The sequence below is a fragment of the Lissotriton helveticus genome, chromosome 3_2 (genome assembly GCF_964261635.1).
Source record: "Lissotriton helveticus chromosome 3_2, aLisHel1.1, whole genome shotgun sequence".
Lineage (NCBI taxonomy): Eukaryota > Metazoa > Chordata > Amphibia > Caudata > Salamandridae > Lissotriton > Lissotriton helveticus.
In genome coordinates, this window is record NC_136062.1 from 493,610,876 (window position 1) to 493,637,639 (window position 26,764).

Below are 26,764 nucleotides of genomic sequence, written 5' to 3' on the forward strand. Positions count from 1 at the left end.
TCCCTCACCAAAGACCCAAACACCGCCAAAACCAACCTACACGAAGGGATGAAAGAAGTGGCAGAATGGATGAGGAACAGCCGCCTAAAACTGAATTCGGACAAAACGGAAGTCCTCATTTTAGGATCATCCCCCTCTGCCTGGGACGACTCATGGTGGCCACCGGCGCTAAGAAACGCCCCCACTCCAACAGACCACGCACGCAATCTGGGCTTCATCCTAGACTCTTCCCTATCGATGACCAGACAAGTCAACGCCGTCTCCTCCTCTTGCTTCAACATACTACGTATGCTCAAAAAGATCTTCCGCTGGATCCCCACCGAAACTAGAAAGACAGTCACCCATGCTCTGGTCACTAGCCGACTGGATTACGGAAACACCCTCTATGCCGGAACCACCGCCAAACTACAGAAAAAACTCCAACGTATCCAAAATGCCTCAGCCAGACTCATCCTAGATGTCCCCCCGCAGAGCTCATACTTCCAGTCACTTGAAAGACCTGCACTGGCTCCCCGTCAGCAAGAGAATCACATTCCGACTCCTTACCCACGCACACAAAGCCCTATACGATATAGGACCCGAATGCCTCAACACGCGCCTTAACTTTTACACCCCCACCCGCAATCTTCGATCATCCGATCAAGCCCTCGCCGCAATCCCACGCATCCACAGGTCCACCATGGGGGGAAGATCCTTCTCCTACTTAGCGGCCAAGACCTGGAACTCCCTCCCCTCCCACCTCCGACTCACTCAGAACCACCTCTCCTTCAGAAAACAACTCAAGACCTGGTTATTCGACTAGTAACTTCCCCCCTCCCTCAAGCGCCTTGAGACCCTATGGGTGAGTAGTGCGCGATATAAATGCCAAACTTGAACTTGAACCCAGAGGCAGCCTGGCCAGTCACTTAGGACACATCTTTGATTAGAATAAATGCATTGTAATTACTTTCAGGGAGAAAAATGGAGTACTCCCAAGTCCGGGCTTGCATCCCCTCACCCACCCAAAAAACTACCATGATGCGGAGCCCTGGCCGACGCCCAACGCCCAACGGGTCACAGGAGCGAGCCGCAGGTCAAAGCAGTTTGGGAACCGATTAACACATAGAAACAAGCGATAGATGGATTATAAATAGGTGGATACTACCATCTGCAGGTCATGAAGTGGAACAGCAGCTTCAGGGACATCAATATTTGTAGGTGACCCTGATATTGGGACAAGTTCTAGGGCCCAGGGCCGTGGGAACCAAAACCGGCCCTGGCAAAGTGCTCGGCCGGCCAATGCCCCTCCCCCCCCCCCCCACCCCCCCCCACCCCCCACCGTGCCGAGCTCTTTGCCAGGGCCGGTTTTCGGCCAATTTTGAAGCTATGCTGCAAAAACGGCCCTGTAACAAAAACGGCCCCCAGGGGTCCCAAACCGGCCCCCCACCCGTGACGCGCACTGGGGGATTGTCCGGTGCCCGCTACGGCCAGTCCGGCCCTGATAGGGCCCGATAGCTCTCGCGGCAGATTATAGCCTGACCCTCCGACGCCACATGCCGTATGGAACGGACTGACGGTGCAGAGATAGTCATTCACCCGCCTGCTGGACTCTGCGGCCACGGGTCTGCATGGGTGATGGGTGCAGGGCCCGGCTGACGGCCATGGGTCTGCATGAATGAACCCAGTCTACTGCCTGCTACCCTTGCCAGAGTGATTGACTGCAAGCATCTCTTCCATGAGGTCTCCCTGGACTGCTGGCTGTCGGCCGGGCCACCCACCCTGCTATTCTGAACCCGCTGGCGCTAGCCTCTGAGCTCGGATTACTGTTGGTGCCAAAAAAATACTCGCCTGGTGGTGACTCCGCAGTGCTTGCAGTCCACAAACTCTGAAACCAAAATAACCGAAGATTTCATTCGATGCACATTTATAAAGCGCTTGGCTACCCTTAGGCCTCTCAGCACTGGTGATGCAATCACCCTGGCTAAGAAGACCTTTAGAAGGCACTCGCTAAATGCCAACATACAGTCCCTTGACCCCTCGGACCTTGCACTTGGTGACGTCGACATGATCTGGCTCACTCCCAGATGAGCATAAATAGCACGACAGGGTTCAGCATTTAAAAATACCCTTGAAAGATGAGGAGACCCCGAGCGTTGAGATCTAGAGGAGTTACAGCGGAAGAATAAGGTGTGAAGAGAGATTCGGTGCTCTGCGCCCATCTGATCAGGAGTTTGCTGGCAGCCTGCCTCCGTCACTGGACAGTGCTCTCATTTTAAGGATATATTGACAACCTCCTAAGATATGGACACTGAACATCCCAAAGGGATACATATCCCAGCATGACCTCTGCATGCCGCGGCTGTAAAAGTCTTACTGCGTGAGTCTGCAGTGGAACTCTGCACTCATCGACCATGAGGACAATCCAGCGTGAACTGCACATAGTTACTACTTCCAGCACGAGCGCCACCACAGAGTAAGCGTGGGCTTTTAATGCTCCCCCACGGAGAGCTGCACATAGAGATACTACTTCCAGCACAAGCGCCACCACAGAGTAAGCATGAACTTTTAATGCCCTCCTGCGGAGTGCTGCACATAGAGATACTACTTCCATTGCGAGCGCCACCACAGAGTGAGCGTGGGCTCTTCATGTGCGCCCACGGAGAGCTACACATAGAGATACTACTTCCAGCACGAGCGCCACCACAGAGTGAGCGTGGGCTCTTCATGTGCGCCCACGGAGAGCTACACATAGAGATACTACTTCCAGCACGAGCGCCACCACAGAGTGAGCGGCGGCTTTTAATGCTCGCCTGCGGAGTGCTGCACATAGAGATACTACTTCCAGCGTGAGCGTCACCACAGAGTGAGCAGCGGCTTTTAATGCTCTCCTGCGGAGTGCTGCACATAGAGATACTACTTCCAGCGCGAGCGCCACCACAGAGTGAGCGTGGGCTTTTAATGCTCTCCTGCGGAGTGCTGCACATAGAGATACTACTTCCAGCGCGAGCGCCACCACAGAGTGAGCGTGGGCTCTTCATGTGCGCCCACGGAGAGCTACACATAGAGATACTACTTCCATTGCGAGCGCCACCACAGAGTGAGCGTGGGCTCTTCATGTGCGCCCACGGAGAGCTACACATAGAGATACTACTTCCAGCACGAGCGCCACCACAGAGTGAGCGGCGGCTTTTAATGCTCGCCTGCGGAGTGCTGCACATAGAGATACTACTTCCAGCGCGAGCGCCACCACAGAGTGAGCGTGGGCTCTTCATGTGCGCCCACGGAGAGCTACACATAGAGATACTACTTCCAGCACGAGCGCCACCACAGAGTGAGCGGCGGCTTTTAATGCTCGCCTGCGGAGTGCTGCACATAGAGATACTACTTCCAGCATGAGCGCCACCACAGAGTGAGCGTGGGTTTTTCATGCTCTCCCACAGAGAGCTGCACATAGAGATACTACTTCCAGCACGAGCGCCGCCACAGAGTGAGCGTGGGCTTTTCATGGTCTCCCACGGAGAGCTGCACATAAAGATACTACTTCCAGCGCGAGCGCCACCACAGAGTGAGCGTGGGTTTTTCATGCTCTCCCACAGAGAGCTGCACATAGAGATACTACTTCCAGCGCGAGCGCCTCCACAGAGTGAGCATGGGTTTTTCATGCTCTCCCACAGAGAGCTGCACATAGAGATACTACTTCCAGCGCGAGCGCCACCACAGAGTGAGGGTGGGCTTTTCATGCTCTCCCACAGAGAGCTGCACATAGAGATACTACTTCCAGCGCGAGCGCCTCCACAGAGTGAGCGTGGGCTTTTCATGGTCTCCCACGGAGAGCTGCACATAGAGATACTACTTCCAGCACGAGCGCCACCACAGAGTGAGCGTGAGCTTTTAATGCTCACCCACGGAGAGCTGCACATAGAGATACTACTTCCAGCGCGAGCGCCACCACAGAGTGAGCGTGGGTTTTTCATGCTCTCCCACAGAGAGCTGCACATAGAGATACTACTTCCAGCGCGAGCGCCACCACAGAGTGAGGGTGGGCTTTTCATGGTCTCCCACGGAGAGCTGCACATAGAGATACTACTTCCAGCACGAGCGCCACCAAAGAATAAGCATGAACTTTTAATGCTCTCCTGCGGAGTGCTGCACATAGAGATACTACTTCCAGCGCGAGCGCCACCACAGAGTGAGCGTGGGCTTTTCATGGTCTCCCACGGAGAGCTGCACATAGAGATACTACTTCCAGCGCGAGCGCCACCACAGAGTGAGCGTGGGTTTTTCATGCTCTCCCACAGAGAGCTGCGCATAGAGATACTACTTCCAGCGCGAGCGCCACCACAGAGTGAGGGTGGGCTTTTCATGGTCTCCCACGGAGAGCTGCACATAGAGATACTACTTCCAGCACGAGCGCCACCAAAGAGTAAGCATGAACTTTTAATGCTCTCCTGCGGAGTGCTGCACATAGAGATACTACTTCCAGCGCGAGCGCCACCACAGAGTGAGCGTGGGCTCTTCATGTGCGCCCACGGAGAGCTACACATAGAGATACTACTTCCAGCACGAGCGCCACCACAGAGTGAGCGGCGGCTTTTAATGCTCGCCTGCGGAGTGCTGCACATAGAGATACTACTTCCAGCGCGAGCGCCACCACAGAGTGAGCGTGGGCTTTTCATGGTCTCCCACGGAGAGCTGCACATAGAGATACTACTTCCAGTGCGAGCGCCTCCACAGAGTGAGTGTGGGCTTTTCATGGTCTCCCACGGAGAGCTGCACATAGAGATACTACTTCCAGCGCGAGCGCCTCCACAGAGTGAGCGTGGGCTTTTCATGGTCTCCCACGGAGAGCTGCACATAGAGATACTACTTCCAGCGCGAGCGCCACCACAGAGTGAGCGTGGGCTTTTCATGGTCTCCCACTGAGAGCTGCACATAGAGATACTACTTCCAGCGCGAGCGCCTCCACAGAGTGAGCGTGGGCTTTTCATGGTCTCCCACGGTGAGCTGCACATAGAGATACTACTTCCAGCGCGAGCTCCACCACAGAGTGAGCGTGGGCTTTTCATGGTCTCCCACGGAGAGCTGCACATAGAGATACTAATACCAGTGCGAGCGCCTCCACAGAGTGAGCGTGGGCTTTTCATGGTCTCCCACGGAGAGCTGCACATAGAGATACTACTTCCAGCGCGAGCGCCACCACAGAGTGAGTGTGGGTTTTTCATGCTCTCCCACAGAGAGCTGCACATAGAGATACTACTTCCAGCGCGAGCGCCACCACAGAGTGAGGGTGGGCTTTTCATGGTCTCCCACAGAGAGCTGCACATAGAGATACTACTTCCAGCGCGAGCGCCTCCACAGAGTGAGCGTGGGCTTTTCATGGTCTCCCACGGAGAGCTGCACATAGAGATACTACTTCCAGCGCGAGCGCCACCACAGAGTGAGCGTGGGTTTTTCATGCTCTCCCACAGAGAGCTGCACATAGAGATACTACTTCCAGCGCGAGCGCCACCACCGAGTGAGCGTGGGCTTTTCATGGTCTCCCACGGAGAGCTGCACATAGAGATACTACTTCCAGCGCGAGCGCCACCACAGAGTGAGGGTGGGCTTTTCATGGTCTCCCACGGAGAGCTGCACATAGAGATACTACTTCCAGCGCGAGCGCCACCACAGAGTGAGCGTGGGCTTTTCATGGTCTCCCACGGAGAGCTGCACATAGAGATACTACTTCCAGCGCGAGCGCCACCACCGAGTGAGCGTGGGCTTTTCATGGTCTCCCACGGAGAGCTGCACATAGAGATACTACTTCCAGCGCGAGCGCCACCACAGAGTGAGCGTGGGCTTTTCATGGTCTCCCACGGAGAGCTGCACATAGAGATACTACTTCCAGCGCGAGCGCCTCCACAGAGTGAGCGTGGGTTTTTCATGCTCTTGCGTGGAGAGCTGCACGTAGAGATACTACTTCCAGCGCGAGCGCCACCACAGAGTGAGCGTGGGCTTTTCATGGTCTCCCACGGAGAGCTGCACATAGAGATACTACTTCCAGCGCGAGCGCCTCCACAGAGTGAGCGTGGGTTTTTCATGCTCTCGCGTGGAGAGCTGCACGTAGAGATACTACTTCCAGCGCGAGCGCCTCCACAGAGTGAGCAACTGTGTGTCCTGCTGTCCCACAGGGAATGGAACATGTTGATACTTTGCTTCAGAGATGCTTCCTACGCAGGAGGTTTCTTGTTGGGCTTAAGAACCTGCTGGAGGACCTCATTTGGTTTCCTTTTGTTTTCGATTTTTACTGAGCCTTCAAAGGAGATGTGTAGCACAAGCAATGCTATGGACCAACAGCTTTCAGCTTCACGTATAGTCCCCCTCCCCCACCCCCCACAGGATGCTACGTACTGTGTCCATGTACAGGACATGGGGGCACCCCACCACCTGCCGATGGAACAGCTGGAAACGCTTCCACAGGAAAGTGCTGGATGAATGGGTCGTTCTCCCTGTTGCAGCAGGCGGGTTGTTGAGGTTAGTTTTTGATGCTAGAGTTAGAGGCATCTTGGGTCAAATCCCAAAACAAAGGTTCAAAGTGTGAGACAGATCAGTCTTGGAGTCTTGAATGTGAAGGCCCCCTCTTCCATGAACCGTTTCATTCAAAGCACAATTAGAGCCATAATTGTTATTTCATGTTATTTCATCCCACTGAAAGCACTCAGTTGGTCAGGGTCTGGACCAGGCTACGGCCATCTTTAAATTGGACATTTCCATTGCTTACCTTCCTTCAAATGAGTTTGGTGAGATTAATTCTTGTTATTGAGAAAACAGAACACCGCAGGGATTGGTTGCAAGTGAGAGAAGATACACCCCCTCCACAGTGCTAACAAAAAAAGCAAAATAGACCATCCCTCCCAATTCACCTCAAACCACTTTTTTCATGCGACATCCTAGGGCTGCTAATCATGTTCCTTCGGTCTCGAGTGAGGACCCACACTTCACCTGACTGCTTCTTATTTTCAATCTAGTAAATCTTTTAATGAACTGCAGGATGCCCATGTCATTTGCCACATGATGGTTTAATCCACCCCTCCTAAAGAAACTTATTGCCTACTTCTAATATAATCTTGTTCATTTTTCGCCTGCCAAACATTTTACAGAAGACTTTCTCCTCTGTTCGTTTGGGCGTTGTATCCCACTGGGAAACTCGAGCCGCCTCGCTTGGCGTGCCTTCCGTTTCGTTGCTGTGGCAGCCGCCGCTTTATTGTACCCGTCTGTCGCCTCTTTATGGTGGAGCATTAGATTCATTGAAGACCTCCGTCCACGTTGGCAAGTCTTTGTCAAAGACCAGATCATGGGGGGGTTACAATCGGTGCCTTGAGTCCAAGGTTGCTTCACTTGGATAAGGCGAACCTGAAGACTCCCTGTCACCCAGACCCGCTCTTAACATTTACCTCATTTCACTCGTTGACTTCTTCAGAGGCACGCGGTGGCCAGAAACACTCTAGTCTGTAGTAGATTTGCCGCCTCTGCAAAGGTGGTGGTGAGTAACTTTCAATCTTGGATGAAAACTGGCATGCTCCTGTTTAATGCTTCGACACATAGTGTTGTCTTTGAGACCAAGTGCAGGATGGGTCTGACCTCCATCAGACCACCTCAGCTCCTTGACCTCTCTCTGGACAGTCAAAAATGTAGGAGCTGTTCAAGTTGGAAACTCTGACCTCCATGCCTCCCCCCCCACCCCCCCCCCCCATTAGTGCTGTGTCCAGCAGATGCTTCTCTTTCTACAGTCCTTCTCCTCCCCTTTCTCACTGCAGTTGTATAGTTTGGTTGTTGCAGCTTTGATCGGCCTCTGCCTCAGTGGCTGCAACGCCTTCTATTCACAAAACTGGAATCCTGGAACTCGACGCCCACTGTCGAAGCGGGGATTTCTAGATCTTCTACTTTAAGTGTAATCATTAAATAACCCCCACCATTGGTCGCATGGACCTTTCTTCGTTGATAAAGAGACGTTAAAAGGATCAATCGTCTACATCAAAACTTATAAACAATAAAATCATTGAGACCTTAGTACAGTAAAAAAAGAGAATTTTTGTGAGTTAAAGGTATTTTTTAATAGATTCTTTAGTTTCATTATTTATTCAATAAGCATCAGTCCTTTAATCATCAGTAGAAATTAATATAATCCAATAATCAATATGTTAATGAGTTAAAATAAAATGTTGGTAAGAATAACATTTAACGATGAAATACAGCCAGCATTTTCCATAAAAAAAACATTCTCTAAATTAAATTAGAATGGAATATGATACGGTCACTTTAGAAACCCCAGAAAGAGTTCTGATAAGAGAATAACTGCAAAAGTACAAAGCCTTTGCACATCAAATAAAGAAAATGTCAAGCTGGAAAGTATTCCCAGCTATAAATCAGCAGACAAAGGAGAGATAAAGTTCAAAAGTAATGTCTCATAAAAAGAAATATGATCTCACAAAACCCAGTAATGGATCTCCAGAAATGCGAGTGAGAGAAGCCCCTCTCTGGGCTAGGAACACGTACTAATATAAACACACGATATTGTAGATGGAAATAAATATTAAATTTTTCATTCACAACATTCTATAGGATTATAATAAATATTTGGGAATAGGTAAACTTCCCAGTTTCTCATGTCTTCACAATGGGCCACAGACAGAAGTCCTTGAAAAGATACTTCGTCCACATTTTGTGGTTCAGGCAGTTCTTCCCATGAATTGTCCTTCCTGTTGCCTCCTCTCCTCAAGTGATAGCCTCCCTATCAGTTGTCTAGTACATATCAAATGCATATTCACTAAGACAGGCTTCTGGAAAGTTACAGCATCTGCATTGTAGAGAAAAGCATCTTATGATAAACAGTTCAATGTGGAAAACCGGCTTTTCAATGTTAGGTTGTTAATCTTTGCTAAAATGTTATCAACTGTCAGGTTAACTTAAGTCCGTGCATTAATATTTCTTTGTGTTCTGATAATACTTAAGTGTGGTTGTTTACTGCACATTTGTAAAACACATTGCATATATTTAGCATAAACTCTTGCACTTTTCAGTTAAGTGCATTTTTGTCATATGAAGAATTCCTCTGTGGCTGTAATGCCTTTAATTTTGAGCTTCAAAAAACTGGAATCCCGAAACTCTAGACTGTCCACCATGTAAATGTAAATGTAGTTGAGCTTATATAGCGCACAGCTACCCGCAGTGGGTTTCCCGGCGCTTGCTTAGGGAACCCTTCCTGGTATTCCCCTGTGAGATAGCAGGGTATCCACAAGGTGAAAGTCAGGCATCCCGCCGCGAGGGGCCATTGTGGAGATTAAGCAAGCTATTGCCCAGAGTCGCAGAGTGTGAACCCGTGAGTCGAGGAGGCACCGGGGCGAGAATTATCGAGTCCGTGGATTTTTTTTTTTTAGCCCAAGACCCGCCGAGGCGGGGAATTGAACCCTGGTCCAGGACCAATCTCAGCTTCCGGGTCTGCTGCCTCTAACCCCTGAGCCACACTTCTCCACATGCAGCAGTTTAGGATGTAACCAGACTTCAGTAAAGGGACAGAGTCAAGCTAGCCTGTCTGATGAGGGGTGAAACCCCGAAACCGGTCCCACAATGCTTGATTCCGGTCCAGGAAAGACATGGCTTGGCAGTTCGGGCTGGACTGTTCCCATGGGGCACAGGGTCAAGACTGATTTGCATATGGCTGGGTTCAAACTGGAATGGCATGGTGAGAAAAAAACGATGGATTTAGGCCCAGATCTCTGTACTGGGGTGAATGTTTGACATTGTGCGGCATTCTGTCCAATTGTTCTTTTTGCACATATCTCCTGATGGCAGGTCGCAAAAACTCAGTCCAGCTGTGAAAATTGTATATTCGCGTTGTTTGCATTCCAAATAAAGACCACATGAGTGTAAACGCAAAGCAGAGACGGTCACTGATGCTTCTCTGAAACAGAGAAATGTTAGTATGGATCTAACCAGAGGACGGAGTAACAATGGGAAAACGATAAAAAGATAAAAGTAACAATATGATCTGTTCTTCAATCCTACTAAGCAGAGAGGACTTAAATTTATTAAGACATTCAATTATTTGTGCAAATTTAATTTACAGAAAATTCTCAAAGTAATGATTTGACCCCAATGGGGAGATCAAACTCTCTTCTGCGTCGTATCGCAGTATGGATTTCTAATCAGCGGAGCTTCACATTTTCATACCTACAAAGCTCTTGTGTTCTCTAGTCTTAAGGCTCTGTCATCGACTGATTATTCATAAAACACTTAAATCTACTCCATGTCAGCTATCTTGAATAAATACAGATTTGGAAATATACAATTTGTTATTGGAAATTTTACTTATGAATACTAGATGTGGGAACACAAATTATAAGTAAAAATGATTACTCCAGGCGTTCCAAGAGAGTGAGCCGTACTAGGGTTACCGGGAGGACGGTGGAGTTCACACACTGGTGACTAGCTTAGATCAAATTATATATACATTTGTAGTAGCTCTCAATCGTTCATACGTGACGTGCATCATACATCACAGGTTAAGATTAGAAGGAATTACTTTTCAGTCATAAATCAATATTAAGATGGTCATTTGGAGAAAAAGGGACTCAATAGAATATGAAAGTAATCAAATAAAAATAGAACAAAGAAATTAAATGGATCACTGATATACATTACAGCGACCTTTACCGATGCGCGTAGAGCTTACGTTCCTCTGATGTATAGTAATTAGTTTGGCATTTATTGATCACTATTACCACGGACAGTAACATTATGTATGTTCTCCTGGGATGTTTAGCGGAGGGATTTGTAATACTGTACACGTTCTCTTTAATCATTTCTGTTTGTAGAGCTTTTGCCTTTTTGACTTTTAGTAATTAACAGGGTATTTTTTGATTATTATCACCTCAAAGATTCCAAACGTGTAATGTTTTCTTGTGTGTTCTTGTGGAACATTAAGTGTGTAAACTTCAAAGGCATCTGCATTATGCCCCCTGGCATATGGAGTGGTTAGTTTGACCCCATGCTGGGTATTCAAGGGCAATGATCAGCTTGATTCCTTTACTGAATTGTATCATCAGGAGGCTGAGTGAAGGGCTCAGGGTGCTGGTTTTAGACCCAGCACTCCCTGTAGTCCTAGTACAAGGGGTTGCTACCAATGCTTGTTTGAGTGTTTGACAGTGGAGGAGCAGTGGGTGGAGGGAGGACTCTCCCCTCAGAGCACATGGACGGGGTCTCCCTGGAGGACGCTGTCTGACCCCATCCCGTCTCTTGCTCTGGGTTGCAGGTTCCACGCGCTCTACCGGGACCTCTACCAGGGGATCATGGCCTCGGACGACCAGGAGGATCTGAAGTGGTGGCGAAGCACCCACGGGCCCGGCATGGCCATGTACTGGCCTCAGTTTGAGGTAGGTGCCGAGTTACTTACCTTTACACTGGGAGGGCCGCTCAACACTTGAAACAAGTCCAGCGAACTCTGCGCTCACAGCAGTGGTGCTCTGTACCACAGTGCAGGCTTCCACGCTGACGCCACACCACCCTTCTCTGCCTTTGATGGACCTTCAACGAGACCACATTGAGCAGATATTGAAAAGTATGTGTCTGTGGCTTGTGTGCTTTAGCTGCACATGCTGTGCATAAGTCTGCCATCTTGTGTTGGGCTCAGATGATTACAAGTTTTCTTCGAGTTGCAAGGCTGTGTGACTACTCCTCTTGGTAATGCTGCGCAGGGTCATCGACAATTGCCAGATTGTGTTTTTATGTTGACTGGTTCGGATGTAATCTCTTGGGCTCTGATTCGAGACTCGTTAGGACTCCCTTTGGTTAGATAGTAAAGATTTAATCAACTGTATTGTCTCAATCGTGTAGTTAAGTCTCCCTTCTGAGCCCTTACCCTTCTGTGTTGCGGGTCTTCGACTCACCTTCTCGGGCCTATGGGCCGTGCCTGGCTGCACTTCTTTCACTTAGAATTTATCAAAGCAAGACCTGCTAATGGAACGCACTACATGCCATTTTGGGCCTAATTGTTCTAAATATCCCCATACCAACCAACATTCCGTCCGTAATCTATACCTCTCATCTGATCATTGCGAAGAAAGCTGTGAAGCTTGTAAGTCATTTACATCAAAGAAAACTCTTAGAGATCAACGCTCCAGATACCAAGAGAAGCGGTGGAAAGAAGTGGATGATGTACTGGATATTTTCTATCGACAACAAGAGGATGAGGAGGAAGCATCGGCACCACAAGAGGAATCGCTATCTATACACGATTCAGAGTCTGACTTTGAACAAGATTCAGCCACCCTCCAGGCGGCACAGAAGCATCAGACGGGGAATACGCTTATCCCTGATCCAAAGCCCAAACCATTGACATTGTCCGAAAAGACTACTTCCAGTCCACCACTGCAAAAAGGCCATGACTCGCACTTGAGCGCATTATAAATGCATCAGTCAGTCAGTTAACCTCAGACTCTCTAGTAGTGTCTAATGCAAGAACAAGAGCACATTCCCAAAGAGGGGGTGCATCTCCCCTAGAGGATTGACCTAGAAATTGACTGATGCCTCTGGAAAACGTGTCGCTGCCCAATCAGCGGTGAATAGCCAACAGCCAGGCTCTATTAGCAAGATATGAGCGAGGTCACTGGGACGAAAGGGGGGGGGGAGGGCTCCTCCAATAGCTCCCGGAAGAGCCCAGAATAAGGGAGCAGGAATGGTCAATGAGGGAAAGCTCATTACAAATAATTCAATCAAATATGCATTAGATGCCGCAGACGCAGCGGCTAGAGGTATAAATTCCAGTCTACCATTACGTATACCAGCCGTGGTCCGTGCAGGTAGGAGCGATGATGCTGGGGGTGGGGGGATTTGATTGACAACTAGGAGGGAAAAATAAATAAGTAATTTTCACTCAGTTTGTCGAAATACCCCCCACCCAGTTGTACCTCTCTTACATGCATGGCTCCGTGTCTCGGGGTTTAAACCTGAAGTGCAAGAGGCCGTTCTTAATCTCCCATTTGATGAAGAACACCTTTTTGGCCCTCAAATGGACACAGCCCTTGCGAAAATGAAAAAAGACACACAGATCGCAACTTCAATAGGAGCTCCACAGACACCAACTTATCAAAGTTTATTTGGTAGGCCCAACTACAAACAAGAGGCAAAATCTGCCTCCTCAGAGAACACGGGGCCAGCGTATGAGAATCAAGGAACAAACGCCGCCAAAACCTTTTACAGGGGCGCATATAGAGGTAACCATTTTAAAGGAAGAGATCGCGGGAATAATACCCGTAATTTCAACACAACTACCTACCATCCCCCGATCATTTAACACCTGTCGGGGTCGTGTTCTAAACGTTCTGTCCACGTGGAGTTTGATCCAACCGGTCAATGGGTGTTGGATATTACTTTCTTACAGCAGATGCTTCCCTAGTTGGGGTGCACGCCTCCAAAACCTCACAATTCAGGGGGTATGGGACTCCAAACACCGGGATCACTGTATCAATCCTCTAGAGATGCAGGCAGTACACCAAGCAGTGAAAGCCTTCCTACCTCACCTACAACACAAAGTTGTCCTAATTTGAATAGACAATATGACAACTGTGCATTATATACAAAAACTGGGGGGCGCACTCTCTCCAATTGTCTGGGTTAGCACAGGAAATATGGAGCGTAGCAATCCATCACAACAGTCACCTTCTAGTAGAACAAGTCCCCGGGACAAGCAATCAAATTGTGGACTTTCTAAGCAGGACACAGGTACAAGTCCACGAATGGGAACTCCACCCTGTGGTGCCTTTACCATACCTTCAAAGATGGGGGGGGTTCCACAAATAGATCTGTTCGCAACCCCAGAAAAGGCCCAACTTCGCAAGCAGGCACCCACACCACCAATCCAAGGGCAACGCACTATGGATGAACTGGTCAGGGATATTTGCATACGCTTTTACTCCCCTCCCACTACTTCCATTAGTGGTCAAAGCTCAGGCAGACGTCCCTTACAATGATACTTACAGCACCAACATGGGCTCGTCAAGCATGGTTCTCCATACTGTTGGAGCTCTCCCTAGGCCCACCGGAGAAGCTTCACCTCAACCTGGACCTCCTCACTCAGAACAAAGGAACACTAATATACCCCAATCCCAAGGGGATGAATCTTGCAATATGGCTACTGAAGTGTTCGAATTTGGGTACCTAAACGTACCACAGCAATGTATGGACATTCTTAAATAAGCTCGCAAACCTACTACGAGGCAGTGTTATGCTGTTAATGAAAAAGATTGGTTAATTACTGCCAGCAACACAAAGTTAAACTCTGAATGCACAAGTATAGACAATACTTACTTACTTATCGCATTTGCAAGCCCTACAGTTGGACTATACTTCAATATGATTACACCTGGCGGCTGTTGCAGCCTATTTGCAAAATACGCAGTACTTGTCATTATTTAAAATACCGGTAATCAAAGCTTTTATGGAAGAACTTAAAAGAATTCATGCACCAGCGTGGAACTTAAACATTGTACTAACACGACTTATGTGGCCTCCTTTTGAACCAATGCACTCTTGCCAACTGCAATACTTGTCTTCGAGATTAAAAGAGCGACCGTTCATCACTTCACTTAAAAGGGTCAGTGCGACTCAGGCATTAACCTTGGAAGAGCCATTCTTCCAGCTTCATAGAGACAAGGTAGTACTTAGAAGAAACCCAAAATGTCTTCCAAAGATTGTGTCCAACTTTCCAATCAATCAATCGAATTGCCTGTCTTCTTTCCACAACCAGACTCAGTTGCAGAAAGAGCTTTTTATACTTTAGATATTAATAGCTTTAATGTATTATATTGACATGACTAAAACATTCAGAAAGACTAAACAACTATTTATTGCTTTCATACTTCCCCACAAGGGAAATACAATTTCCAAATCTGCGATTTCTAGATGGATAGTGAAATGCCTCCAAACATGTTATGCTAAAAGGCTTCTTCCTGTTCCTCCGACAGCTCACTTTACTCGGAAAAAAGGAGCTGCTGTGGCATTTTTAGTAAACATTCCAATTATTCATATTTGCAAAGCAGCAACATGGTCCACTCCACACACATTTACAAAACATTGTGTTGATGTATTTGCACAACAACAAGCCAATGTTAGTCAGGCCGTACTTAAGACTCTTTTTCAAACAACTGCAACCCCCACAAGTTAACCACTACCTGGAGAGAGGGACTGCTTTACATTTTATGCACAGCATGTGAATCTACAGCACACACGCCTCGAACGGATTGTTACTTACCCTGTAGGCATCTGTTCTTGGCATGTGGTGCTGTAGATTCACATGCGCCTCGCTCCTCCCCAAAAAAGTCCTGCACAGATTGCAGTTTACATATTTTACAGAACATTACTCGCCTGGACATCACATTACTGATTCATTCTACAACTCCGTTCTCGCCTATCTGCGGGAAAACAATCTAGCAGTGGAGTCGATGACTATGTGCAGTATCACCAAGAGGAGGAGTCGCACAGCCTGTGGCTCAAAGAAAACGTATTGAAAAAAATCAACTTCTAATCATCCGAGCACAACACTAGATGGCGGACTTATGCAAAGCATGTGAATCTACAGCAGTACATGCCAAGAACAGATGCTTACAGGGTAACATAATCCTTAAACTACCGTGCAAAGGGTTTATTGGGTTTAGAGCAGCAGCTGTTTATATCAAAACCCCAATAATATATGTATGAGGTGAAGTGTAATCTGCAGAAATTATAACAAGGAAGAATTCTCAAACTGTAAGTGGAGACCCTTTCTGTACCCAAGAACACTGGTTTCATTCTCGTTCTTTCCTGAAAATGGAGCTATTGGAGAGGACTGTGGCCCTAAGGATGTGCTTCCGCCATAGTTTATTACACTTGTCTCACATACTGGGCTGAGGAGAAGCCGAACAATGTTGCCTCCTTCTGGGGGTATTCAAGGCCATGTCAGGATGTAAATCTGCCCTTCCTTCTGTGTGTGGCTCCCCCAAGGTGTCTCTGCATCTCTCTCAGCCTGTTCATCCCTCCACGCTACGCTCTCTCTTCTGCACCCTCCTGTTTGCACCTTTCTTCTGCCCCTCCCCATCTGCCCTTCTTTCTGCCTCCTCCCCTTCCTTCATCCTATCTCACCCTCATCCTCTCCTCTCGTTCCCTCCCCTCGCTCACTGTGCCTCTATCTTGGCCAATGGCCTCTTTCCTCCTCACACTCGCCTCCCTTTCTCTTCTGCTGCAGGAATGGTCCATGGAATCGCAGCGACCAATCAGCAGGAAGGGGCGGAGCAGCAAGAGCATCGACGAGGTGACCCTCACAAGTATTGTGCCAACTGGAGATGGCACGTCCAACACCCCACCACCACAGCAGCAGCGCAGAGGGTAACTATGCTGCCCCCTCCATGGGAAGGGTGAAAAGGGCCAGCCTGGCACCCTCTGATGCCATGGCACCTCTCAATGACTGACATGTCTGGTATCATCTGTACACTGCAGCATGTGGCAGCGCCAGGGGAGGGGCCGGTGAAATGTGCCCGAAGCTGCTGTCCGTGCTCTAAACAGGTGTGCTTTGCAGCATGTCTAGACTGGGCTGGTGTTAAGGGAGCATCTGGCTGGTGGTTGTGTGCTGGTTGGCATATTTGCCCACACATTCTAGTCTATTGGCTGTGAGTAGTTCATGTTTGGATCAAGTGACTGTTGGTTGCTGTCACTGGTGGGTGCAGTGTTTGCTTGGCCCGTTTGTGTGCACTGCCTCTTGATGCTGTAAGCTCGCTTTCATGTACACAGTAATTTTTGTTTAGTTGCTTGTTGGCACTGTCCAGGGATCCTGCTAGCTGCCGCTGGTGTTGGATGGTGGAGGGAGCTGTTTGAGTTCTAAAATGCTGGTTGATTAATCTTGTGTGCAGTTTTCCTTCATACGCTTTGGGCAGTGTCTGGGCGAGGGAGCATTGGTAGCTCTGGCTTACAGCTACAATGTTTGTGGGTTGGACTCGGTTTCCTTGGGTCCTGTGGTATTGTCAGCTGCAGCCAGCGTTTGGTTGCTTGCACTTGTTGCGTCAGTTATTTGATGTTGACGTGTGATTGATGATTGTGGTTGTTGTGTGTCATGCAGTGTACTTAGTCGGGTCTGTTTCCTTGTATCCTGTGGTATCGGTAGCTGCAGCCGGCATTGCAGCTTTTGTTTGCTCGCACTTGTTGCGTCAGTTGTTTGATGTTGACATGTTATTGATGATTGTGGCTGTTGCCATGCTGGATTCGTGGGTAGGACTCGGCCACATCTGTTTCCTTGAGTCCTGTGGTAATGGTAGCCGCAGATATGTGATTTTGGCATGTGAGTGATGGTTGTTGTGATGCTCCTTGGTGCAGTTGCGGGTTGTTGGTTGAGCTGGTGGTTGCAATGCTTCCCTGGCTGGTACAGTGCTTGGAGATGCTTGCTGTGATGGGTGCCTGGTGCAGTGTTTCAGATGGCTTGCTGTGGTAGGATACATTACTTTGCTGGCAGGTATAGCTTTACGCACAGTGCTGGGCTCACATGTTCAGTGTGTTGCTGTTGTGTGCAGTATTTCAGGGTTTGTGTACCCTGGCTCCTGTGCTGACTGGTGCCCTGCTTAGGAGTGGTGGCTGTGTTGGTGAGGGTGGTGCTGGTGAATGCAGAGATGTGTGTTTGTGCATACAGGCTGGCTCCTGTGCATACAGGCTGGCTCCTGTGCATACAGACTGGCTCCTGTGCATACAGGCAGGCTCCTGTGCATACAAGCGGCCTCCTGTGCATACAGGCGGCCTCCTGTGCATACAGGCGGCCTCCTGTGCATACAGGCGGCCTCCTGTGCATACAGGCTGCCTCCTGTGCATACAGGCTGGCTCCTGTGCATACAGGCTGGCTCCTGTGCCGTGCTGGCTGGTGCAGTGCTTCAGGGTGGCCACTGCGATGGCAGGAGCAGGCCTGGATGACTTTTATTCAAATGCAATCCTACGCTGGCAGATGCTTTTTTGGGGGCAGGCTGTTTTTGTTGCATGTGCTTGGTTTCAGAGCATGTTTGCCAATTTGCAGGTTTTCCTACACAGAGGACGAGGAAGACCATGACTATGCGACCCTGACAAGGATTCAGCCGGTGAAGTTAGTACAGTGCCCTGTGGCTCCGACCAACACACCAGGGTGGATTGTTGGGGACTCTGTGCTCATGAGGGTGTCCTGGTGGCAGCTGTCTCACTAACCCACACTTCCTACCAGGGACCCCACTTTCCTCCTCACTTCCGCCTTCTCACATTGGTGCCCGTTCTCGTCTCTTGATTGGTCGTTGGTGTCTACTAACCCCGGAGAGGGCGGGCGGAGGGGTCCCAGCATGGAAGTGGAGGGGTTCCTGGTGTGGTTGGAGGCGGGTGGTGTGCAAGTCTCTCATTTAAAGCTCTCCCTTCATTTCAACAAGCACCAGCCTTCCCACCGGTCACTGATGCTCTGCACAAGGTGGATGTGCAGGTGTAGAGGTGATGTGGCTGTTCACTTTGGTGGATGATTGGCTGATGTAGAGGGGATGTGGCTGTTCACTGTGGTGGATGATTGGCAGATGTAGAGGGGATGTGGCTGTTCACTTTGGTGTTTGATTGGCAGATGTAGAGGGGATGTGGCTGTTCACTTTGGTGGATGATTGGCAGATGTAGAGGGGATGTGGCTGTTCACTTTGGTGGATGATTGGCAGATGTACAATGAACAACAACACAAACAGAACAATTCAGATGCCATGGTCTTAACATCAACCAGTGTCTCGTGAAACAGCCTTCTGTCAGTGACCTAAGCCAAGTCATCCTCAAAGAGCCCACTCGTGTTGTCCTGTTCCATCAGGCTGTTAAGTTGTAAAGAGACCTTTAAGTTTGTGTACACCAGCAGTTAATATAATCACTAAAAACACGAATAAAGAGAGAGAAGCATCGGTTTCTTGAATTACTACCTACCAGTCTTCTGTGAACCCTCTTACGTGAACATTTCCCCATACATACTCCTGTTGCATCCACTGAGTAACATTTTTCAAAGTTTTCTTGTAAACCACAAAATAATTGCATCAATAATGAAATATTACGTTTATTCGAAGGAAGCACTCACTTAATTCAATTTTTTTTTATTTTGTTCATATTCTATTTGGTGCCTTTTTTCTCTAAATGACAGTCTTAATTTTGGCTCATGACTGAAAAGTAATTCCTTCTAATCTTAACCTGCGATGTATGGTACACTTCACGTATGAACGATTGAGGGCCCCTGCATACGTATGTCATTTAATCCATGCTAGCCACCAGCGAGGGAACTCCACCGTCCTCCCAGTAACCCTGGTATGGCTCACTCTCTTGGAGCGACTCGAGTAATCCGTTTTACTTCTAATTCTGGTCCCGCATCTAGTATTCATAGGTTAAATTTCCAATTACAAATTTGTATATTTCCAAATTTGTATTAATTCAAAATTGCTGTCGGGGAGTAGAACTTAAGTGTCTAATGAATAATCAGTTGATGACAGTGTTAGGACAAGAGAACACGAGAGCTTTGTAGTTATGAATCTGCCAGTCTCCGCTGATTAGACCTCTATACTGTGAAACAACGCAAAAGGGAGTTTGATCTCCCCGTCCGGGTCAAATCGATAATTTGGGAATTATCTGTAAATTAAATTTGCACAAATAATTGAATGTCTTAATAAATGTGAGCAATATGAAAATGCAAGCGCACTCCTTAAATGTGAGACCTTTCTGCCCAGTAGGCTTTGAGAGCAGATCATATTGTTACTTTGATCGTTTTTCCTTTATTGTTACTCCGTCCTCTGGGTAGATCTTTTCTCGGTCTTGGCGAAGCATCCGTGACAATTTCTGTTATGGGTTTACGCTCAAGTGGCCATTATTTGCAATACAAATATCTGAGACTATATAATTCTCAAAGCTGGGCTGTGGGTTTATCAGGAGACGTGGACACATGCAGTCGCGTTGAGATAATATTGGGTAATGGGAATCGACTCAAGTCGTACATCTACGATGACGTGATGATCCCCATCGAAATTACACATTTTGTCTTAAAAGATCACACTTCAATAATGCATGGAAATTTATCAGGGATTAATTCCATCTGCCTTAAGTAAGATTCTGCTTCTGAGGACTTTCAGCGGTCCTCCTGATCTACTGGTTTGTTACCGTGTCCATCACATTTTTCTTCTGCCCACTGCGGCCTGGGGCAGTGAGTCACCCCCCTCTTAAAGCATTGGCTGACGTCGCTGTGAGTGACCGAGTTCTGCTCTTTGACAAGGAGCTCATCATACACAAAGTAGTTCCTTTTAGTGCCAGGGATAAACATGTCCAGGTGTGCTTTTTTAAAGACCAAAAATATTTGATTTTTTTTCCAAATTTGTTTTTTCTAAGTGTATTATTGCTTTTATTAAAAGTCTACTGAGTCTTTGTGTTATGGCCATCAAAGTGAGTCCAATGATTAATGTATCTTTAACTTAATTCAGATGACCTCACAATCTGAACAATAGATATCTAGGATTGGATTGTAGATTATGTCAAATAGCTAATGTAAAATAAACCTTAATTTTGTATTTTTGAGAAAATTAATCTTCAGATCAAGGTAACTTGAATCGTTTAGCTTGCGGTGAGTCTTCCTAGCGTGAAATCCAGTATACAGAATGGTGGCTGCTTAGGAATTCAAAATCATTTATACAGGAGTGTATTGTAAACCACAGATCCTATAGGATCAGAGGTTACCAATGTTAAATTATCATTAGGAGAAAAGATTACTCAATAGAATGTAAACATAATCACATTAAAAAAAGGCTATTGAATTCAATGGATGATTGATAGACTGCAAGAGTTCTGATTGGTCAAATTGTATATCCGTTTTGCTTCAAAAGTGAACAAATGCTTCCTTCTGAAAAATAAATTATTTCATTATTGATGTAATTAAGGACTCTTTTATTAAATGTATGTTAATAAAATGTTGGTGCCTTCCACATAATGATTGATAAAGAGGTTACACATTTGATGCTCTAGTATATATGTGTTTTTAAATGTTAACATAAAACGCAGAATGGAAGATTTGTATGTTGCGCGTCAGGGTATCGATGCTGAGAGGTCGCTGTACTGTCAATTATTCTTATTACAAGGTTACAGCCTTGAAAAAGCAGGACAATCTGCCAAAGTTGACCGCTTTGTAATGAAGTTTTGGTTTATGTCTTGAATTCCCTGAAGGTTGGTTTAAGAGGTATCAATTGATGTTAAGAACATGGAATTGAGAGTGTTGAAAAGACATAATTCGAAGGATAACTGAATGAATGTCTTTTGTGAAGTGATTCTGAAAAAAAGACTGCCACGAATCCTACAATTCACCTTCACCAATGAACTATTTGGCTTGAGATGTAATTTTTAGCCCCTCTGTTACGTGCAAGCAAGCGATGTAACCATTGCCCCAGTGTAGAGCTGGTGTGGAGGGCACGACAAGTGACCCTCATGCTTCCTCTTTTACTTTCTAACTGTTGATTGGACCACCAAAAACCCATTACTAGGAAGAAGCTTAAGTAAATCAGGAGGCTACGGGTCAGTTCTTCATGTGCTTAAGTGGTTCTCTACATTGCGGGGGGCGGGTGGCACCCGCCGTCAGGGTCTTGGTTTAGAAAGTGAGTTATTTGTAGAGGAGGAGAGTTCCGTGGAGAGCGGGGGATGGGAGAAGGTGCAGGGAGCATAAAGGATAACTAGTGTGCTGTAAATAGTAGAGTGTAACTGCCCTACAGGCGTGTAAGGAGTCGGCGTATGGGGGAGGTATGGTGGATCAGCCCCATGTATAGTCTTAAACTCACAGAATCAATTGAACGTGAGTCCTCCGTTGTGCTGCGAGCCATCCTGCTTAGTTGCAGAAGTGGGAGTTGTTGCCGTACCTTGTTGCACAATGCGTGCTGAGGTAGGTTGACCACAGGCACCTCCATTACACTTCTTTGGTCATTACTAAGTTATTAATCTACCCACATAGCCTCCTCCATCGAGGAGTGCTGCAAATGAAGGTTTCCTTGCGCACGCGAGTTGACTAGAACGTTGACACTTTGTGTAAAGGAGCGCATGCAAACATTAGGAGGGAGCTTTGCAGGACCAAGCGTGTTCATTGGTGAAGATGTGGAGAACTTCCATTCTAGTCTTGCGTCAAGAATCGTAATGCAAGCACTGACGGCCAGTAATGTACAGTAGTCCCACACTGACGTAGAGCCACCAGCCGGTGACTTCTAGCTTTCACGCAGTGCCCGCTGCGGGCCTGGAGGTGGGTAGAGAATAATAAGTGATGGTGTGGCATCAAGGGCTGCCTATATAGGGAGTGGAATCTGGGGTCCTGAAAGTGAGGCTTTGGGGTCACTGATGGGAAGGGGCTTGACGGAGTGAGTGGAGCCGGAGAAGGAAAGGTTGTGGAAGGTATGAAGAGAAGAGAGCAAGCAAAGCAAGATTTGTCAGCAATGTTGTTTATCCCTCTAAAACAAATGCCACCAACTACAGTTGTCTTGAAGTAGAGGGACAGATGCCACTGACGGGCAAGTGGTTGAGCTAGAAGGTCAAGCAGAAGAGGTCTCAGGAGATGACACCGATGGTCGACTCATTCGCACATGATGAACTGGCAGGCGAGCGGCGAGGGACCCGGCTTTACCGGACGGATCACTAGGGACGGCAGGAAAGATGCAGTGTTATGGGCGATATCGAGATGTGAAGTCCCTGAGCTGCGGACGGAAGAGTTTGTGGAGGAGAGGTAGCTAGTGAAGTCAGCGTGAGGGAGGTTCTCGAGGGATGGTCATGTGGTGAGGGGGCAGCATGGAAGACCTGGTTAAGTTCTGGCTATGGGGATCCATTAGGCAGTCTTGGAAGTTTTTTGCTTCATTGGTGTCAAGTTGTGATCTAAAATGTGATGTGGCCACTTCAGGACTCGCTCTGTTTGCGGAGGCGGGCGGGAGTACATTTCTGCTTTGCGATTGTGAATGCAAGGGAGGTACAAGGTTTCAACAGTGGCTAGGTGGAGGGCTCCGCAGTGGAGTTTGTAGTGGGGACGTTACGAGTTAATTTTTGACAAATGGGTGGATTGATCTGATTTTAATCAGACACAGGACAACTGGATGAATCCTTTGAGGTGGGAATGAGCAGGAGTGCTAGATAGTTGTAAACCCGGGTGAGGTCGTTAGGGATGGACAGAATGCAGGTTTTCTTCCGGAGATGGAGAATATGTGAGTGGGGCGGGAGGGATTCTTACTGCCTTGTTAAGTTCAAGTTTTATTTATTATGATAAAGGAACTCTTTACGAGGTCCACATAAAAACCAAAATATACATACAAGGCAAAAATACATAAAATGTCCTTTTAACGCTAAACATAAATAAAAATTAACATATTAATAAAGATCCAAGAAACATTTAAAGAAGCCGTACAGTTTAAAACAAAACATTTCATTAGGAGGGTTAATCAAGGCCGTCTGAAATGACAAGGCTGAAAGAATATTAAGTTGTAAGCAGATTGGACGTAACCATCTACGCCTAAAGGGCATCAGGGCTGGACAAACAAAAATAACATGTTTTAAGTCCTGGTCATGCATCTGACAAAGATCACAGAGTGGAGAAAGACCATACCATCTGGCATAGAGAACTTTCAGCGGAAGCAGATTTTGTCTTAATAAGTACACTAAGCGACGAGCGCCATGAGAGATGTTCCAGTACAAATAAGGTTGCGCTTTCCGCAAGGTGCATGACTCAATAACAGGAGTACAACCTTTTTTTAACAGCCGGGAATCTCTGTCCTGACAAAACCCCAGTTCCCATGAAGAAGTCTTCAAGATGGTTTTTAATTGATAAGAGGATAGAGAAAATAAAATTTCTTCATCCAATTTCAATTGTGCCACAGCAAATCTGAAGTTTTTTACAATCAAGGAATGTTCATTGAGATTTCCCAGCAATTCATTTTTTATAAGAAATCTCAAGGTATTAGACTCACTTTTTGCTATGCCTACTACCCAACGTATGGAGCCAGCCAAACCTTGAGCCCAGCTGCTGCGTAGACCAAGTTCCTGTCTCAGGGAAGCAGTTGAATTTGCTGTACTAACAGATAGTAAACTACGCAAGATTTTCCCTTCCGTGGAGGATAAAAAACTCCATTTATTTTGATCTATTAACTCTAAACCGTATAACAGGGAGGCAGGGACTTTCGCTCTAAATACATCTAAAAGAATAGAAAAATGCCTTCTACCTGTAGCTTTATACAAGGCTACTAAACTCTTTCCCTGCGAAATAGCCTTTCGGGAGTTATTGTCTATGTGCGCTTTGTCACTTAGGTTATTTGTGACAATTTTGCCAAGGAAGGTGTATGATTTCACAATTTCCAATTTTTGCTCCCCCACACACCAAGGAAAGTTGAGAAATTTAGGTTTCTTCCTGCCGGAGAAACACATCACTTTGCTTTTTGCCGTGTTTATCAATAGGTAATGGTTTTCAGCGTATTCAGACAGTGCGTGCAAGCGATTATTTAAGCCCTTCGGGGTAAGGTCCAAAATCAGGATGTCATCTGCATACATAAGGCATGCAATTGGAACTCCACCCAAGGACGGAGCAATACCAGCGCACGCTGAAAGGGCAACAGGTAAATCGACAGTATAAAGGGAGAACAGCAAGGGAGCCAGAAGGCAACCTTGCTTTAACCCATTAGAGGTAAAAATTATTTTAGATAAGTCACGTTCACCTCCCAGTAGAACTCTGCACCATGTATCTGAATAGAGTGCACGAATTAACTTAATAAGAAAGGGGGGCATACCTAAATCAAATAGCTTTCTCCACAGCAATATCCTATCCACTTTATCAAAAGCGGTGGAGAAGTCAATAAACGCCCCGTAGACCTGCCCACCACGGACTTTAACATATTTTTCTGTGATAACTTGTAATGCCGACAGGTTATCTAAAGTTCCGTGATTCTGTCTAAAACCTGTTTGTTCAATAGGTAGGATTTTAAATTCAATTACCCATTGATTCATTAAAGTAAGAATACATTTTGCGAAAACCTTACCAATAGCGTCAAGCAAAGCGATTTGGCGATAATTTTGGGGAAGATCTCTTGCCCCTTTTTTGTATAAGGGGACAATGATACTTCCTTTCCAGGAGGGGGGGACTGTTCCACTAGAAAAACAAAATGTAAAAACTGGAAATAGGATCTTGCTCCAGAGTTCACTCTGTTGTTTTAATACTGAGATGGGAACTTTATCTGGCCCCATCGCACCAGAGGAACGCATGTTCATAATAGCAAATTCAATTTCCTTTTCTGAGGGACAATCAAATACGCATGTAACATCATTAGATTCCATCCTATTTACTTGCAAATTATTGATACTGTACAATTTTTCAATATATTGAACCCAAATCTGTTCCTCAATGGCAATCGGGGTGGCACTGGCTCTGGTCCCACAACCCTTGCCAATTAAAGACCAGAAGGTTTTAGCTTGACCGCTATAAGAAGCTTCCCTCAATTGTATCCAAAGAGAGTCTTCCTTATTACGTTTTAGACGGGCCTTAAGCCTAACTCTCCTTCTTTATAAAATGGACAATTTATGCTTGGCTTCTTGAGTAAATGATAAATACTGCCCCCTTATTACTTTATTTATTTCTATATTTATAGCCCGCAGAGGAGGAGGGACTGCAAGCGATTTTTCCACACCAGGTTTCTTCTTCGCTACAGAAGTTACCAATTCTAAAAAGTTAGCAAATCCTAACAGCTCTCTCCCTTCCCAGAGAAATAAACTCTTGACAGTTTGATTCAAAAGGGACACCAGACTTTCAAAAGAGCGAAAATTCCAGAAACATTTCCCTGAATTAGAGTCAAAGTTCACCAGATCCCTCTCCATACTCCAAGAGTCCACTTTCAGAAGACTGACAGAGACTGTAAGCAACAACGCATTATGGTCACTAAGATTAGACTCAATGACTTTCATATTTTTCAACTTGGAAAATAAAGCATAATCAGCCATGACATAATCAATGATAGAATTTCCCTTATTTGATTTATGCGTAAAAGCTGCCGGGGTGTCAGAAGGGAGCCTCCCATTTACTATTAAACAGTCAACTTTATGTAAGCCTTCTAGGACAAGTTTACCTCTTTTATTGGTTTTAACTTTAACAGGGAACTGGGCCGATGGGATATTCAGAGATTCTTCCCTAAGTTTGTTTCTGAATAGAGCTAGCCCACAATTGGATATATTACAGTTCAAATCCCCAAACAATAAAACATAAGGAGACGGGACAGCATCCATCGTTACATTTAAGAAGGAAAATAGTGTTTTTAGACCATCATTAAAACAACCATTTGGGGGAATATAGATGTTTATTATTACCAGTGATCTATTAGGGCAATCCTCGAATACATCTTTTAAGGTTATTGCCTGAAACAAATTCCCTGGATCGAGATAATGAGAATAATTCCATTTTATTCTATTTGTTAACAGGCATGCTATTCCTCCCTTTGCATGGCCTCTTCTAGAAGAGGTTGCACTCTTTTCCAAAACGAAAAAATCCTTTTCTAGCGCTATTCTACCTTCCACCCATGTTTCTTGTAAACAGATTATATCCGCCTTGTGTGAATACAAAAAGTCTAGTTTCTCCCTATAATCTTTAAAACCTGCTGTATTCCACGAGATGAGCTTCAGCTCTCTGTTAAAAATGTAAATGCGGTTTGGGGCAGGAAGCAGATTTACTTGCTAAGACTCCAGGTAACCAACTCCATTTAGATTGATCATCCTTCAACGATTG

The 26,764-nt window shown here is 46.6% G+C and overlaps 1 protein-coding gene across 7 annotated transcripts in view; it reads left to right on the top strand.

Annotated features, from left to right (window-relative positions):
* PACSIN3 (protein kinase C and casein kinase substrate in neurons 3) overlaps window positions 1–26,764 on the top strand; it is a 270,679-nt gene that overhangs the window by 180,064 nt on the left and 63,851 nt on the right. For 4 of the 7 annotated variants that reach the window (XM_078684473.1, XM_078684474.1, XM_078684480.1 and 1 more), the window contains 3 exons: window positions 11,270–11,390; window positions 16,235–16,374; window positions 18,041–18,106. In XM_078684473.1, coding sequence (XP_078540599.1) covers window positions 11,270–11,390; window positions 16,235–16,374; window positions 18,041–18,106 — 327 coding nt within the window. The remainder of the gene's footprint in view (window positions 1–11,269; window positions 11,391–16,234; window positions 16,375–18,040; window positions 18,107–26,764) is intronic. The other 3 variants (XM_078684475.1, XM_078684479.1, XM_078684477.1) reach the window with 1 other exon arrangement.